This window comes from Hippopotamus amphibius, chromosome 1 (genome assembly GCF_030028045.1).
Source record: "Hippopotamus amphibius kiboko isolate mHipAmp2 chromosome 1, mHipAmp2.hap2, whole genome shotgun sequence".
Lineage (NCBI taxonomy): Eukaryota > Metazoa > Chordata > Mammalia > Artiodactyla > Hippopotamidae > Hippopotamus > Hippopotamus amphibius.
The window spans coordinates 118,612,791-118,629,772 of record NC_080186.1 but is presented as its reverse complement, the minus strand read 5'-3'; the positions used below and the strand labels follow the sequence as shown (position 1 = coordinate 118,629,772).

Sequence of the window (16,982 nt, the reverse complement as noted above, 5' to 3'; positions counted from 1 at the left end):
CTTAGTTAAAAGGATATGAGGTCTTCTGGGTTTCCCCCGGTGGAGTTATTTATACCTATGTAATTCATATCTTGAAGAAGATACTTTAAGACTGTGTAGGTATCCTGTTTCTCCTCAAATTTTCACCCACTAATTTCACCCTCCATGGTTGGGTCTTGCTGCAACAATTATGACTCTGGTGTTTTAATAGTGGTTTACTCTCTCCTGCATTTCTTCTATTTGTGTTTGTTGCAGTTCTTCTGTAAGAAAGAGCTGTCCTCTCTCCCTCATTTTTATGTTAACTTTTATGCACTTTACGGTAATACACTTTTCAAGTGCACCTGGGACACCTACAAAAATTAAATCTGTGCTAGGAAATACATGAATCTCAATGAATTATAGAGTTGCCCTGCCCAGATTCCCTTTACCAGCCACATACCCATTCCCAGCTGCGGTGGGGTAGATCACTAATAGCTCACAGCCCCTTTGCCGGAGAATTGCCCTTGGTCAACAGGGAGGCTACCTCACTGGAGAACCTCTGGCAGCCTGCAGTGACTGACAGTTATGGGCTTACAAAAGGCCAACCCCTTGCCTCAAAACTGCAACCAATTTTGTGATGTAACTCACGCATCAGAGCTTCTGGGATTGGATGGAGGCAGACAACTGTTAACCCAGCTTAGCTTTCTTCCCCTGCTCTATCCTACTTCCCTTACTCCCCTTCCTTCTCCTAAGCGCATTCTCTCAATAAAGTCCTCGCACAAGAACCTCCATCTCGGGACTTCCCTGCAGGTCCAGTATTTAAGACTTCCCCTTCCAAGGCAGTGGGGTGTGGGTTTGATCCCTGGTCGGGGAATTAGAATCCCACATGCCTCATGGCTAGGAAGCCGAAACATAAAACAGAAGTAATGTTGTAACAAGCTCAATGAAGACTTCAACAATGGTCCACGTCCAAAAAAACAGAAAAAAAAACAAAAACAAAAACAAAAACCTCCATCTCAAGCTCAGCTTCTGGGAAGCTGCCCTAAGACAGGTTTCCTGATTTCTAAGATTCCTTCTGTGTGATTAGTGTGTATGTGTGGCAGCGGGGTGGGTGTTGGGTAGGCTCTGAAGGGTAAGGGTTCCTTTTCTCCTTTACTCAAGCCGAGGAAGGAAAAGTGAGATGGCAATATAAATTTGGGACCTAGCCTTAAACTTTGTTGCCAGAAACAATCACCATCTTAAAAATGGCTTCTAAGTTCCCTCTGGGCACTTTTTATTCCGGTCTTTTTGTTTGCTACAATTAGAAGCTCAAAAGCTTTGCTGTATAGAGCTGAGAGTTATGAGTTAGAAAATGAGACTCTCTGTCTTCAGGTTTTCACCTTCTTGGAGTCGCAGTCCTCAACAGTTTCAAAAGCCTTCTCACACCTCTCAAGGTCTCACCCATCCATACACTAGCCCTGCATCTTAGAAATTCATATAGAATTAGAAAGGATGAGAAGATGTTCAGAGAGATAAAAGAGGGGAGGGGGAGGAAGAAAGCACACACATCTACAAAAGAAAATTAAGAAAGATGAAAACCTGGAATCATCAATTAGGCTTGTACACGCCATCCACAAAAATAAAATACGCTTTATTTACAAGCTGAAGGATTACATTCTCCGTTCTCCGGGCTTTTGCCCAGACCTTCCCTTGCAGGTCCCCCAGGAGGCTGTTGCGTCCCTCACTCATTAATGGAACCCGTGTTCCCATTCTCATTTTCATTTGGGTCTCCTTTTTTTGGAGTTCGATGCCTTGTTTTCCTCCACTGACTTCTGCTCATTGTGGCAGCACATACACAGGTACTGACGGAACTTGGTCGTACTCCAGCGGAATGACTTGGTCTTGGAGGTGGGCGTGTTCAAGCTACTTTCCAAGATGCTCAAGTGCTCCTTTTGCCTCAGTTGGCAAGTCTTTGAGTATGAGTGTTGCTTCTGTCTCACCCTAGAAGAGCACTCTGCCTCATCCTCATCGTCCTTGTCATCCTCATCTTCCTGCCTCAACGTATGTCTCCTCGCCTGGACAATGGCAACCTTATTTCGCTTCTGACTCTTGGCTCGAACAAGGCTGGGATCTTCTTCCTTGGGGAACCCGAGAGCAAGGAATGAAGCGTGCTCTCCACTGACCCATCCCATGACGTAGGGGACTTCACGTCTGAGCGGGGGACGTGAGGCTGAGAAGGACTGAGATCAGAGGGAAAGCTTAAGCCAAGCACCCACCTGCGTGAGAGCACAGAGTAGGTGGCACAGATAACAAAAGACTGCCCTACCCAGAGTAGACATGCACTTCAAATTACCAAAGAAAAGTTACAGGGCAGAATCAGCAAAGGATACGTAGGTGTATTCTGAATGCGTTAGAAGAGAGCTCATTATTTTAAAAGGATCCTAATGCAAATACTTTGGTAAAATAAAAGACTCGTTTTAGAAGTCAGATAATAGCCCTCTAAATTATTTGTTCTAGAAACCCTGGTGGTTCATGTTTGGGGGTGATGGATATGTTTATTATCTTGATTGTGGTGATAGTTTCATGAGTATATATATATATATATATATATGTCAAAACATCAAACTGTATACTTTATTTTTTTATTTTTTTTTTTTTGTGGCACACGGGCTTAGTTGCTCCGCGGCATGTGGGATCTTCCTGGAGCTGGGATCAAACCCGTGACCTCTGCATTGGCAGGCGGATTCTTAACCACTGCGCCACCTAGGAAGCCCCCAAACTGTATACTTTAAATATATACAGTTTATTGTGTGTCAGTTATAGCTCAATAACAAAATACACAGCTAGCATTTAAGCCCTCCCCCAAATAAACAAGCAAATAAGTTCATATATCATGTGTGTTTAACAGCATATAAATGTTGAAAGGATACCATGGAAGACTCATAAAAATGGGGTAGCTGGCTGGGAGGCAGTTTTGCGTGTGAGATCTTGAGTCAGACAAACTGAGCTCAGGCTCTAGCATCTTTGCTTCCTACTTACGCGATCTTAGGAGAGTTACTTAACTTGCTCATGTCACCATTTCATCATCTGAAAAATGGGGATAATAATAGTATTGACCATACAGGGCTCTTATGAGGTTTAAATGAGATATAAATTCTTATCAAGTGGCATGTAGTAAGTACTCAATAGATGTAAGCTGTGACTACTATTACTATTGGTATATTTTTTCTGGAAGGAGTAAATTTGAGCCATGTTCAGTAAAGATGTGAATTGGAAGGGTGTAGAAAAGACATGGAAGGTTGCCACAGGACATCTTAGGGGGAGGTCAGTGAGCTAAGATGCCCACATGGTGGTACAGCAAGGGGTGGGAGACCCCAGGGAGGGAGGAATACAAAGTGGGGTACTCACGCTGGTCAGGTCCTGGCTGCCTTGATAGCCTAGGTCATCACTGAAGCTGTAGATGGACGTCAAGGATACATCAATGGTGTTAATGGAGGGATTTTCTGCCTCTGAGGATCCCCAAGCTTCTTTGGTCTCCTAAGGGGGAGAAGAAGGAGAGGTTAGTTAGAAGCAGGGCCCCTCACACTAGGCAGAACTTCAGAAGTCACCCTACCCTTGCTTCTGCCTGTGTTCCATCCTGCCCTGCTACTTTGAGATTTGAAGATAGAGACACATTATCCCTCTTCTTCATTACCATAAGGTTCTATGGTCACTAATGCAATGAAACTCTGGTGTGTCCCCGCCCTCCCTAACCCCACACTCATGTCCTCACAGAAGTGGTTGTCATAGCAATAGGAGGGTGGGGTCCCAGGCCCATGGGTTCAAGGAGGGCTCCTCTGTGGGATGTGAGAGGGTTCCTGGGCACACATACACACACATACACCCATCCTTCTTCCCTTTCAGCAAGAGGAGGCTGGATCTGCTCATCCCCCTCCCCCTGGCCCCCACCCAGGGCTCAGAGTAAGAAGACTGGGCTTCAGAAGAGACACTGTGCGCAAATTCTAAAAAAGGGGACAGAACCCCAAAGAACACCAGGACATGGCAGATATAGATTCCAGAATCCACCCTGGAATCTGCGTGTGCTGGAAAGAAATTTGTCATAAAGCAGACAACAGTCCACAACCAGCTTTGGGTGGCCAGGTCTGTCTGAGATCTTCAAGAGATCCAAAGACACAGAAAGAACGCTTCCGTGTCTGTTTCAAGAGCCTGAGCTCTGTCTGAGCCCTCTCTTCCCTTTCTCCTCCCATCCTCTCAGTCTGGGGAGGTAGTAACCAAGGCTGTATCTTCCATGCTTTTCTCTTTTTCCTCCACACTCTCCCTGGGAGAAACTCATCTCGTTGAATCAGCACACATTTACTGATCAAAAGCAATGCTGTAATCTGATCATTGATAGGATTCTAGATGTTTTCTTGAAAGTCTTAAAGGGCATTTTGGCAAAAATTGCATATGGAGTCTATGTGGAAATAGTATTTTATCAGTTTATCAGTCAGACTTCCTGGGTGTGACAATGTTATTGGGGTTATGGAAGAGAATGTTCCTGGTCTTGGGAGATGCATGCTGACGTACACAGGGATGGAGTACCATGATGTGAAACTGACTCTCAAATGGTTCCAAGAAGTGTCTGTGTGAATGTATAGTGTGTGTGTGTGTGTGTGTGTGTGTGTGTGTGTACACACATATATTTATTTATATATAGAGAGATCAAGCAAACAGACAAAATGTTAGCAGCTGGTAAATTTAAGTGAAAGGTATACAGGTAACAACTGAACCATTCTTTCAAGTTTCTATAGGTTTCAAGTTTTTCAAAATAAAAAATAGTGTGTCAGGGCATGCTAGACGATGTTCTCGGCTCTGTAACCTGGCCTTCTTTTCCAACCTCTCCTCCACTTCCAGCCAAACCTAACTATTGCATGGTCAGCTGCACTGCTTTTCTTTTCCCACCATCACTCATTTCTGTTCACAACCATCTATAGGGTAGCCACTCAACAAACTCAAGGTGTATCCCTGCCCTCTAGATTCTCACCATCCAGTGAGAGAACCTGGATGGTGAGAATCTAGACCTGGCAACGACTCATCTTACTACAGAGTGATGGGTGCAGTAGCTGAGTGGGAGCACAGAGCAGGAGCTCCGTGACACTGCCAGTTACACCCTGGTGTCTGGAAGAATGAATGGGTAGGTGCAGTTCAGACCCAACTACTAATGAGTCTGAACAAAAACAGACCCATTCGCGGTTGGTCATTAACACACACAGACTCCTGGCCTGAGAGGTGGGACATGTGTGGATTCACTTTTCCCCAAAGTTGCCTTCTAGAGTCAGCCTGGAGCAGACACTTGGAAGTCCCTTTTTTCCTTTCCTTATTTACCTTCAGTCCTCTCACTGAGGCCCTACTTCTCTCTGTTGCTTCTTTCTGCGGTAAAGTGGGGGAATCACCATTTCTGACTGCTTCCTGGGGGCCTCACAGTGAATCAAGCCGTGTCTTCTTCGGAGTGCGGCATCTGCAAACCAACCAACCACCCAACAAGCCGCTCTCTTGTTCACAGGGACCATCTCTCAGAGCAAAAGGACGACGCCCTCTCGGCTTAAGTAGCTCCTCATTCCTAGAGATGAGCTGGGGTGGGGGGAACAAAAGGGTGAAGGGCTAAGGGAGACGCAGGAATCCTTCAAACCACAGTCTCCTGTTGCCTCTCCTTAGCCCTCCAAAGGAAGTTCAGCTTCCTTCCCCCTTAATGAGTTGGGAGACTGGAAGTAGGAGGGGGGGCAGGAAGGGGAGCCCTCGGTGCTTTGCACACCCAGAAGCATCTACCACGAGGAAGGTGTTTTCCCTGGGTCCAGGCAGTCAGTGGAATCAGTCGAGATCTGGGCATTTCCTGGGGACGCACTAGGAGCTGTCCCTGTGCTGTACCTCAGACTGTGAGTTCCCCTAGGGATGGGGAGAAGCATTGTTTCAGAGGAAAAGCAGAGAAAAGACTTGCTGAGTGTCAAAACCCTGGCCTTTTGGATTTCAAAGCCAAAGGCCAGAGAGATGTCAGAATATATAAGAACTGTGCCATCCAGTACACTAACCACATGTGGCTCTTCAAACTTAAGTTGAAATTAAATGAAATAAAGCTAAAAAATTCAGTTCTCCATCTGACCAGTCACATTTCAAGTGCTCAGTGGCCATACGTGGCTGGTGACGGACACACTGGACAGTGGGGCTATCACAGAACATTTCCATTTTCACCGAAACTTCTATAGGACAGTGCCTCGCTAGAAAGAAAGGCAGGCGTTCTGTCTGAGAGACAGGCAGAGATGTTGTCTGTTTTGTCCACTGCTATTGCCCTAGGGCCCAGAACACAGCCTGACACTTTGGAAAACGATCAGTACATTTTTGTTGAAGGGCTACTAGAGAAGTTAGAGCTGATTTTCCATCACTCCTATCCCCTCACCCAACTGATGTCATCTAGATAGAGTTCGTCCAAACTGGGGAGGAAGAAAAGAAAGAGAACAGGAGAGAGGGGATCTTAGTCATGCGTGGATGAATCCCTCAGAAGAGCTCTGGGGCTCTGCTGGCTCTGACTTGACATAGTTTGGGATTTGGAAGGGGTGGCAAAGAAAAAATCCAAATAGTTTGGTGAATCCAGGAGCGAGAGGAGTCTTGCGCCTGCTCCCAAAATGTACAGGGTGCCCAGGTAGGGGGTCTGGGATACTCTTTTTCTGCTCACCCTAGGTCCCAGCCTGGTTTGTGGAACTGAGGAGTGACTTGAGTAGCAAGGAAGAGATGAAGGGCCTGAGGGAGCCCAACGGAGTTCCCCATGGCTCCAGAGATGCATGAAAGGTAGAGGGAGGGAAAGGAAGAGGGAGAGAGAGAAGCACTGTACCTGGGGAGGCCCGGGGTAAGGCTGAGGGGATGCACCTGTGCTCTGTGTGAACTCACAGCCCGAGCGCAGACAGGATCCAGACGTCTCAGTGGACACCAGAGAGGAAAGGTATTGATGTCCAAGCACCGGAAGTTCCTGATCCCCTCCCCCCACGCCTCTAGCACATGCGGAGCCCTCTAGAAAATCAGAGGCACCTTTGGAGAAAAGTGGCTGGGGAGTCCCTGCATTAACAGAAATTTAAGTCCTTGTTACCTGATGGAAAAGGGGCTGGAAGCAGAAATCGGGTTTGATTGTAGAAAAGTAAGGACATTAACATTTCTTGGACATCTAAGTTTGCATCCTGACACCTATACTCACTATTTCAGTGTTGTTTGATTTTTTAAAAATGAGCATGTAGGGGCTTCCCAGGTGGTGCAGTGGTTGGGAGTCTGCCTGCCAGTGCGGAGGACATGAGTTCGATCCCTGCTCCAGGAAGATCCCACATGCCATGGAGCAACTAAGCCCATGTGCCAAAAAAAAAAAAAAAAAAAGAGCATGTATTATTTGTATAAATTAAAAATGATTTTTTGTATGATTCCACTTACATGGGTACCTAGAGGAGTCAAATTCATAGAGACAGAAGGTAGAATGGTAATTGCCAGGGGCTGGGAACCGGAGAAAGAGAAATTAGTGTTTAATGGGGATGGAGTTTTAGTTTGGGAAGATGAAAAAGTTCTGGTGATAGATGGTAGTGATGGCTATACAACATTGTGAATGTAAACGTACATTTTGTTTATTTATTTTTTAGAAAAGTTTCTTTTTAAATATTTATTTATTTATTTAGGCTGTGCCAGGTCTTAGGTGCAGCACGCGGGATCTAGTTCCCTGACCAGGGATTGAACCATGCGTTGGTAGCGCAGAGCGTTACCCACTAGACCACCAGGGAAGTTCCAATGTACATTTTAAATGGCTAAAATGGTAAATTTCATGCTCGGTATATTTACCACAATTTTAAAAATGAATGTAAATTAAAAAAATATATACTGTTGCAGAGTTACTGTAACAGCTTCGATTCTGGCTGTTTCTTAAAAACTGGCATGGTTCCTATTCACTCCATTACCACTTACAGGGTGCTCTTCCGGCTAAGGGCCCTAGATCGGGCAGCAAGGTTTTATTTCTGGGTGCTTGCCTAGCCACCAGCTAGAAAGCCACTTCCCACTTCCTTCTCATCTTGGTCACACACTCTCTTGGTGGCCCTCTTGTTGCAGATCCCAAAAGAGAGGTCAGTGGGCAGTTTAGGCTCTGTGTTAAACACCAAGAAACAGGACATAAAACCAGTGACGCCATCCTAGGGGCACAGTAAGCCCCCCAGCTCTGCATGCCTCTGTTCCTGACACGTCTACCAAAGTTCTACTTAATCTCCCCTGAAGGAGGGCTTGGATTTGGACAGGAAAGAGAGGTAACAGGGCATTTGAGGGAAGCCACACGCAAAGGAAGTAGGATCAGATCGGAAGTTGTGTGCAGAGAATTTTTTACGATTCATTCCTGGAGTATATCCTGTGTGCTCAGGCATGACACGAAGCAATGGAAAACAGACCACCTGTCCTCAAGGAGCTCTAGTCTGGGAGGTGGCGAATGGAGGGAGATACTAAAATACAGGTGATGTGTATTAGTCCACAAGGATGTTTAGCCCCCAGAAAGCAGAAACCTTATCTGTCCTGTTCATCACTGTATTCTCAGTACCTAGAACAGTGCTAGGCACAAATTAGGTGCTCCGTAAGTGCATACCAAAGGAATGCTATAAGGGACATAAAGATAATAGCAATATTGATAGTTACCATTTATCGAGCACACGTGTGCCAGACAATACGCTAAGAGTTTTACATATATTATCCTATTGATCCTCCAGTATTTTGAGAGTACTATAATGATTTCATTTCACAGATTTGGGAACCAAGGCTTGTAGAAGTAACACTTGGACTTCCCTGGTGGTCCAGTGGTTAAGACTCCGTGCTCCCAATGCTGGGGCCCCAGGTTGGCTCCCTCATCAGGGAACTAGATCCCTCATGCCGCAGCTAAGATCCGGTACGGCCAAATAAATAAATAAATACATATTAAAAAAAGAAAAAGAAAAATTTAACACTTGCCTCAAGGTTACCCAAACAGTAAGTGACCGAAGGGAGATTTGAATTTATGACTGCCCAACTTCACAGTCCATCCTCTGAACATAGAGTCTACAACTCAAAGCGCTGTTTAGGGAAGTTTGTCTGGTAGCTGATTGAAATGTGCAGGGAAAGAACCAAGAAAGCGAGACTATCGCAATGAAAAACAGCAATAGCAACGCGTATGAACTAAAGCGGTTACAGTGGGAAGGAAGAAAGGATCTACTTTTGGGGGGCTTTAAAGGGCTTCTAAAGAAAGTTCAGGATTTGGTGACTTATTGGATATAAGGGATGGCTATATTCTCGCCTGGGAATACGAAGAATAGCCCCGAGAGAAATAACCTTTCTCTAACTCCTAGTTCGACAGTACACTCTAGATAGATGACCCTAATCTCTAGGTTTGCCAGCTTCACAAAGCATTTAATCAGGCGCTGGTCACCTACAGGAGCGGCAAGCCATCTTGAAAAGTCACTCACGACGGCAGAATAATAAAAGCGTGAATGAAAAAAAAGAAAGAAAGAAAGGAAAGAAGGAAGGGAGGGAGGAAGAGAGAGAGAGAGAGAGAAAGAAAGAAAGAAAGAAAGAAAGGAAGGAAGGAAGGAAGGAAGGAAGGAAGGAAGGAAGGAAGGAAGAAAGAAAGAAAGAAAGAAAGAAAGTAGAGTAGGGAGGATGCACATACAAGCCTGTTCTAGCAGCGGTCGCATCCTCGAGACGGGCGGGCACTACAAAGGGAAAGGTGGGGGCTTGCCTAAGAACTACAACTCCCAGAAGGCATCGGGCAGAGCACCAAAGTTTCCGGCCAAAGCTTATTTCCGGTCTTTCGGGTGCTGACGTTCCCTTCCGGTTTTGGTGGCCCCCCGAAAGGCTTTGGGGAAGCGCACGGTGAGTCCCGAGGCATTGGGATTGCGAGCGGGAGCGGGGGAGTCTCATGTCTGCAGAACACTCAGCGGCTGAGTGTTAGTTCGAGGAGGGCGGGGAGAAGAGAGGGCACGCCGGCGGGAGGACGTGTAATCTTGGCAAGAGGAGGGGAGGGGACAGAGCGGACTGAGCCCTTGGAGGGCCCCAGAAAGGGATGTGGAGGGCGAGGATGAATGGGATCCCAGGGAAAGGATGGAGGGTGAGATCCTGGGGCGTGGGGGAGGACCCTGCGAGCGCGCCGTGGGATCACAGGGGAGCTGGTGGAGAAGGAGGAGCAGCGGGAAGGCAGCAGCCGTGGGGGACTGCTGTGTGAAGGAAAGCTGGAGGCTGCTGCAGGTCCGAGATCGGCCGAAATCCCGCAGCCGAAGGAGTCTGGCCACATGCAGTCCTCTCAGAAGATCCCACCAGTTGGGGAGCACCCAGGGCCCTGGTGGCTTAGAGACTGCTCTGTAGAAGGGGCTGCTGCTTTTTTAAGCTCAAAAGGGCTTTGATAGACTTTGTAAGAAAAGAGTGGTAGGAAGCTTTTGGTGGTTTTACATGCTTGGGTTGACTGCTCACTTTGCTTTTTTTCTGCAGAGATGAGGCTGCTGGCATTCGTGGCTTTGGCTCTGTGTGCTGTCACTCAAGCAGAGGAAGGAGCCAGGCTTCTGGCTTCCAAATCACTGCTGAACAGATATGCCGTGGAGGGGCGAGACCTGACCTTACAGTACAACATCTACAATGTTGGCTCAAGGTAAGGAGTCCCTGGAGCTATAGGTTGGGCCCTTTTCAGGCTTCTTAAATTTCCCAACTGGCAACAGGGACCAGCAGTGATTTATCTTTGGGAGATTTCCAGCAACAGATATCATGAGTGAATGAATATACTGCTGGATCTGCTTTTGGAAGAGGACATTCTTACCTAAGCTGCAAGAAACCGTCTTCCACTTTGGGGGCTGGAGGGATTTCAGAGTAGGGAAGAAGCAAGAATTGTGGTGAAACAGGGAGGGGAAGATGAGAAGGCAGAAAACGTATGAGCCTTTGTTCCCTCGGGGGTTAAGTTTCAGCTTCCTTTCTTTCATGAGTATTTTTGTTGTCTTTCTTTCACTTTATTCCCTTTAATGTTCTCTTCCACGTGCATCTTGCTCTTCTTCCCCTCCTTACACACACACACACACACACACACACACACGTGTGAGAAGAAATTTGTGCAGAAATGGTTTGGGGTCCATTCTTTCCTAGTTATTTGAGTATTTTAGTGCCCAGAATCCACGCTTCACCGGGATTCTTCAGTGCAACAAACCCAAGTAACTATGTGACTCATATCTGTCTTTTGTAGGTCTGATTTTTTAGGATAGGCAGGCAGATTTGATTGCTGATTGCTTTAATTTTATATCCGTCACTCACTAACCCTCCTTTGTTTCCTCTGTTTTCTAGCGCTGCATTAGATGTGGAATTGTCTGATGATTCCTTCCCTCCGGAAGACTTCGGCATTGTCTCTGGAATGCTGAACGTCAAATGGGACCGGATTGCTCCGTATCCTCTTGACACTGGGTGATGAAGACTGGTCGGGGTGGGGGGAGTGAATGTTGCCAGCACAGCCACAGGGTCACATCAGACAGTCTGGGTGTGCAGGGCCGTTCTTGTCACCTCTCTGGATAAGATGGGGCAAGAGAGACTCGTGAGAATTGTGTGAGCATGATTTAGGTTGGGCCTGAGGAAAAAGGTTCCTGAAGTTCAGGTCATAAAGCCCCAAAACACTATTTTGGGAGAATATACACAGATGATTGTGGTGGGCGAGGATACTTCAAGTGCATTTAAAAGAAATTCAGTGGGATGCTAGTGTGGAGGACCTGGGTGGCCTTTTAAAGACTCTTCTTACTCACTGAATCTCTTATTTGGATCTACCAGTTATTTCCTGAGTGTTTTGAATTAGATTATTTTTTTTCCTTATGAATTAAAGTATATTTAGATTTTCTGGTGAGGCTAAGTGTACTCTTTGTTTTTTGTTTTTTGGGGTTTTTTTTTGGTTTTTTTCTTTATGTTTTCAAGAAATTCCTTCAGTTATAGGCAGCAAAAGATTTTGTGACCTCAGGTGACTAATTTTTCATCTACAACCTGTATCGCTTTAAAAGTTTACTTCAAAAACCTTGATTTTGTGTATGTCATAGACCCCTTAAAACTTGGTTAGAAAGGCATCATATTATACCACACACTTTAGACTTAGAAAAAAAGCCCGTGTTTATTATTTTTGCAGATTATTGCAGAAATGAGAGATCGTTACATATGTTGGCAGCTTTTTTGGTGAATGGTGCATTTGGTCCCTGAGTTGAAAGTTTGTTCCAACCGTAGCTTCATCTTTTTTCCTCCTTAACTTTTGGACCAGTGCTAGCAACGTCTCCCACACCGTGGTCCTGCGCCCTCTCAAGGCTGGCTATTTCAACTTCACCTCAGCAACTATTACTTACCTGGCCCAGGAGGATGGGCCCGTTGTGGTGAGTTACCCGAACCCTTAGCTGGATGGGGCTCAGCTCTGCTTTCCTTTAAAAACTCTTGAGAACATCTCCAGAGCCAGTGCTAAATTCTGAAGAAAAGAAGGACCAAAAACTTGGGATGTTGTCATAGGAAGGAAGTGTGTTTCAAACTATGAAGTCTCAGAATCAAGCAGTTGAAATGAATGGGAGGCGAGTACTGGAGCGTTTGCCTCCTCCTGCTTTGCTTTTAACCCGTACAGTGTCACGTGCTGCTCAGTGTACTGCCGTCCTCGCCCTTACAATCCATCTTCTGTGCCGCTGTCAGATGATCCCCGGTGTCCACTGTGTCTGAGTCTTTGCCTTGCCTAGGACGCTCCTGCTTCTCACATCAAGGCCGAGCTTTCCTGCCTTTCCTTGCATACCTTCCAGTAGCCTTGCTGTGTTCTGCCTCTCCCTTCCTCTCTCTACCCACCGAGACCCTCCATCCTAATTAGGCCTTCCTGTAGTGCCTCCCCCTCTCTCGTGCTCGTTTTTTCCACTTTGCCTTTGTTCTCTGTTTGAAATACTCTCTCTCCTCCTCTTCACTCTGCGAAGCCTCCTCAAGACCCAGCTCTGAGCTCCATCTCCTTGATCCTGTCTTCTGCTTTGTTTCCTACTCATTCTTTCACTAAACATGCGTTGGCTGCATCTAAACTTCTGTAGCTCTTACAGTCTATGCCACTCGAATATTTAATTATTGACTGTCTTCAGTAGTTCTCTTTCTTATATCTAGGTCTTTGCCCCACTCCCACCTCCCAGTTAATTATAAACTTGAAGCGAGGGCCCTTGTCGTAGGTTTCTTTCTGTTTCCCATAAAGAATAAAAACCCAGTGGTAACCAGTCTTTTGATTGATTGATGTAAAGATCGGTAGACATTTATTGAGCCCCTGCAGTGTTAGACTCTAGGGAGTACCAAGCAGTTTAAGACACTGTCCTAGCCCTCAAAAAGCTTAGATCATGAATTTATAAATACAAATGGGCTTTAGGCTGCTTAGTGAGTGCACAGTAGGGAAGGGACTTAACAGAGTCAACCACAGAGCTAAAAGAAACCCAGGAGTCTCAAACATTCAGTGCACTTTCTGAATTATCTATTTTTTTATAAACCGCATGGAACCATATTCTTGTAATCCTGGCTGTGTTTTCATATCTTCCATCATGTGTGCTTTTAGAAGCACCTTGAGGACTCTCTGGTTCCACCTGGCCCTTGATGGGTTTAAAGAGACAAAATTAAAGTCTCAGCTGCCGCTTTTGAACAAAGTTGTTTGCAGTGTGCTCCAAACTCTTGGCCTCCTCTCCAAGACAGAGGAATGTGGGGAGACTCAGGCCCCCCCCCAGTAATGTACATTTGGGTAGGGCTTCATACTTTTCAGAATCCGTCTCATTATTTCATTTGAGCCTCCTGTCAACTTGTGAGGTACAGAGGAGTATTTCCTCTTGAGGAATAGCGAAATGATTGCCCAAGGCAGAGGGGCCAGTGGTGGTGAGCAGCTCTTTCCAGAGTCTGAGGCTAAGATAGAAGAATTTGGCTTTAGTGTCAGCTGCGTACCTGTGCTACCTTTTTTTAGTAAATGCTCATCATGTGTCTCCTGGCTCCTGATGTACTCATCTTTACAACACACTAAGAATCATCCAACTCTCTGTAGTTCAAAAACTTCTCCTCATCTTGATGCTTTCTTGGGCCTTTGGGAACTAAGACTCTGTTGCTTAGAACTGGGTTGGTTGGAACTGTCCTTTCCCAGACGAGAAAGAGCTGGAGACTTGCCTTAATGCCCTTCTTTTCTTCTTTTCAGATTGGCTTTACCAGTGCACCTGGACAGGGAGGCATCCTGGCCCAGAGGGAGTTTGATAGGAGATTCTCCCCCCATTTCGTAAGCTTTACAGTCATCATTCCCCTGGGAGTAGATCACCCTTTTGGTTCTGGGACCTCTTGGCCTCATTAGGAGATACATTTAGTTGGTTGGTTCTCTTCATGTCTGTGTTTGGATGTCTGATACACACGGCCATCAAATATCCTGAATTAACCATGGTTAGAGATTGTTGGTGATGAGATCGCAATTGCCAGAACCAAAAAACTCTCCTTTTTCTCTACTCGGCCTTGAGTAGAGCCCCATCTTGGAGTCCTGGGTCTAATTCGAGGATTAAAAGAATATCTGCTTAGATTCAAAGAGTCGCAGAGCATCAGGAAGGTTAAGTGGGAACTTTGTTGTAGTCTAGTCTAGGAGAGAATTTTTTGCAGGTTTGCCTAAAGCACTGAATGAGGAGATTCATTTATTCATTCATTCAGGGAATAATTATGAGGTTCCTAATTACGTGCTCAGTTCTGTGCTTTGCTTTGAGAAAATAACGCAAGACGCAGTCCCTTCCGTTAAAGATCTTATGAGCTCATAGAGGCCTCAGCTCAAGGAGGGGAAGAGTGCTGCCATAGAGATCATACATGAGGCTGGAGGAGATGCAGCACAAACACCTGAACTGGGCTGTGAGAGTCGGGGAGGTTTTTCTGGAGGAGGGAGGTTTAACTAATTACAGAGGAGGTAAGGGAGGGGTCACACCCTAGGAAGAGGGAGTAGCTCCGAAGTGAGAAAAAGCATGGTGCAGTCCAGGAAGGGCAGGTAGTTTAGTGAGGCCAGAGGGCAGAACGTGAGGCCGAGGAATGGATGAGAGAGGCTGGAGGTGCGGGCAAGGGTTAGGTCTCAGGAGGCTTGACTGTTAGGGCAAGACCAGGGCATGTCCTTCCTCAAAGATTGTTTGGAGGAGAGAAGCTTCTCTTCCAGATTGGGTTGGGTCAGGTGAAGCCTTTGGTTTCATAGCTTGAAAGATATAGATTGGTCTTTAGTGAGCCATTCTTGTCTGGTGTGGCCAGAAAGGAACCTTCCTGCCAAGGTTCTGCTTAAAAGTTGGGCTGGAGTGCTCCCTTTCTCATTGGACACCTTCCTTCCTGGTCTCCTCCTGTGCCCTAATCCAGACTTCTAAGCAAGGCCTTTGTCTTCCACAGCTGGACTGGGCAGCCTTCGGGGTCATGACCCTCCCTTCCATCGGCATCCCCCTGCTGTTGTGGTACTCCAGCAAGAGGAAATATGACACCCCCAAAACCAAGAAGAACTGAGTGGGGCTTCCACAGCCTTCCCTTCCCAAGAAATCCAGGTGCTTTCCAGACTCCAAAGGGTATCTCAAGTGCAGTCTCCTCTCCCTTAGCCCTTGGTCACCTTCTCCTGCATCCTGCCCTGCTCTCAACCAGAGCGAAGGACCAGGCCTGGGAGTCTGTGAGAGCCTCCCCAGTTCCATCGTGAAGCGCTGCAAGCAGAAATGCCTTGGGCAGCCGCCTGGGGCCCTGTGGTGCGCCACCCAGGTGAGGTGCTGTGGGGGATGTTGCTGGCGATGTGAACTCTCTCAGGTCCAAGAGGGGACACTTCGGAGACCACCTGATACCACCCCATCCCCGCCCTCCCCTCTCAGAAGAGGGTGGAAGATAAGTTGAAAGCTGTGGGACTCTTGGAGGCTACCCAGTCTCTGTGCTGGCTTAGGGAAGCTCTTACCAAGTGGGGTTTTCTAATAAAAAATGCCACCCTGACTTGCCTGTTTTCCCATCACCTGGATGAGCTCAGGTTGCTGTTGGTCCTCAGGCCCTGACTGCCCAGGCTCCTGGGCAAGTGTGCTGAATTCCTGCCTCCTCGCTCTAGGGGTTGTGGGTCCTGTTCCCACACAGGTATCCCACCCTCCCCCCTCCCTTTTGAACACCTTTGCTTCTGTCCCTTATGTCCTTCTCTGTTCTCACCAGATACCACATATTCCGCTAAACCTTCCTTGCCTGTGAGCGCCTCTCCACAGCAGAGGAGAGAATGGGGAAAGATGGTCTGCAGTTGTTCTCATGCCCCGGGAGACATTCTGGGGGTGATTTATTCACTGAGTGTTCTTGAAAAGCTGTCTCTTATGCCTGATCTAGCCCTTCCTCCGTTTAAGAGCTAGCTTTTCTTGAGCTTGAACTTATTTTTTTGGCCACGTTGCGGCCAGGGATTGAACCTGTGTCCCCTGCAGTGAAAGTGTCCTCTTAACCATTGGACTGCCAGGGAATTCCCACCTCGAACTTATTTTTAATGCCTCTGCTTTGAGCTCAGGCCAGGCAGAAGCGCGTGGATCCCCTGAGTAGTTACCTAAGCACAGCCTATGGAAAGACAGTGGGTTTTGCTGCAACAGCAGCGGGGAGAAGCCACTCTGAGCTGACTCTGTCCAACCCAGGAATGCCGTGGTCCGAGAACAGCCTCCCAGGCAGGAGAGAAACCCAACAAACACCCGCTTTGTTCCTGCCACCAAGTTTCCTAGCTTAGTTTCTGATTGGGGGGGGGGGGGGGGCGGCGGGAATGAGTGTTGCCCAACCGGTTTAACCTTTCCTTCGCCCAGCAGTCAGAGCCTCTGGGCCCCACCAAGGATGAAAAGGACATGGAGACAACGGGAGGCTCCGAATGGAGTAGCCCTCCACCAGCTCACATCCCTCTTTCAGGGCCTGCGGCTCGGACACCCCAGGACTGGCCAGGTCAGCGGGCGAGGATATTTGCTTTTGTTCGTTGCCTTCCTGGTGCAGACCTGGACTAGCTCAGGAGAATGGGGAGAAAGACAATGCGCCAGAAGCTTAGGGCTGAG

At 47.0% G+C, this 16,982-nt stretch overlaps 2 protein-coding genes across 3 annotated transcripts in view; both read left to right on the top strand.

The window, feature by feature from the left end:
* The first annotated feature begins 9,749 nt into the window (after positions 1-9,749).
* On the top strand, positions 9,750-15,915 carry SSR2 (signal sequence receptor subunit 2). Its single transcript, XM_057726314.1, has 6 exons — positions 9,750-9,822; positions 10,435-10,591; positions 11,272-11,370; positions 12,221-12,329; positions 14,138-14,215; positions 15,340-15,915. Exons 2-6 carry the CDS (start codon positions 10,437-10,439, stop codon positions 15,448-15,450), a joined length of 552 nt encoding a protein of 183 aa, XP_057582297.1. The 5' UTR covers positions 9,750-9,822; positions 10,435-10,436; the 3' UTR covers positions 15,451-15,915.
* Positions 15,916-16,703: 788 nt separating this feature from the next.
* The window catches only part of ARHGEF2 (Rho/Rac guanine nucleotide exchange factor 2), a 50,590-nt gene continuing 50,311 nt past the window's right edge, over positions 16,704-16,982 (top strand). The window contains exon 1 of one of the 2 annotated variants that reach the window (XM_057726231.1): positions 16,704-16,875. In XM_057726231.1, the coding sequence (XP_057582214.1) occupies positions 16,771-16,875 (105 nt within the window). In that variant the 5' untranslated portion in view covers positions 16,704-16,770. The remainder of the gene's footprint in view (positions 16,876-16,982) is intronic. The other variant, XM_057726221.1, reaches the window with a different exon arrangement.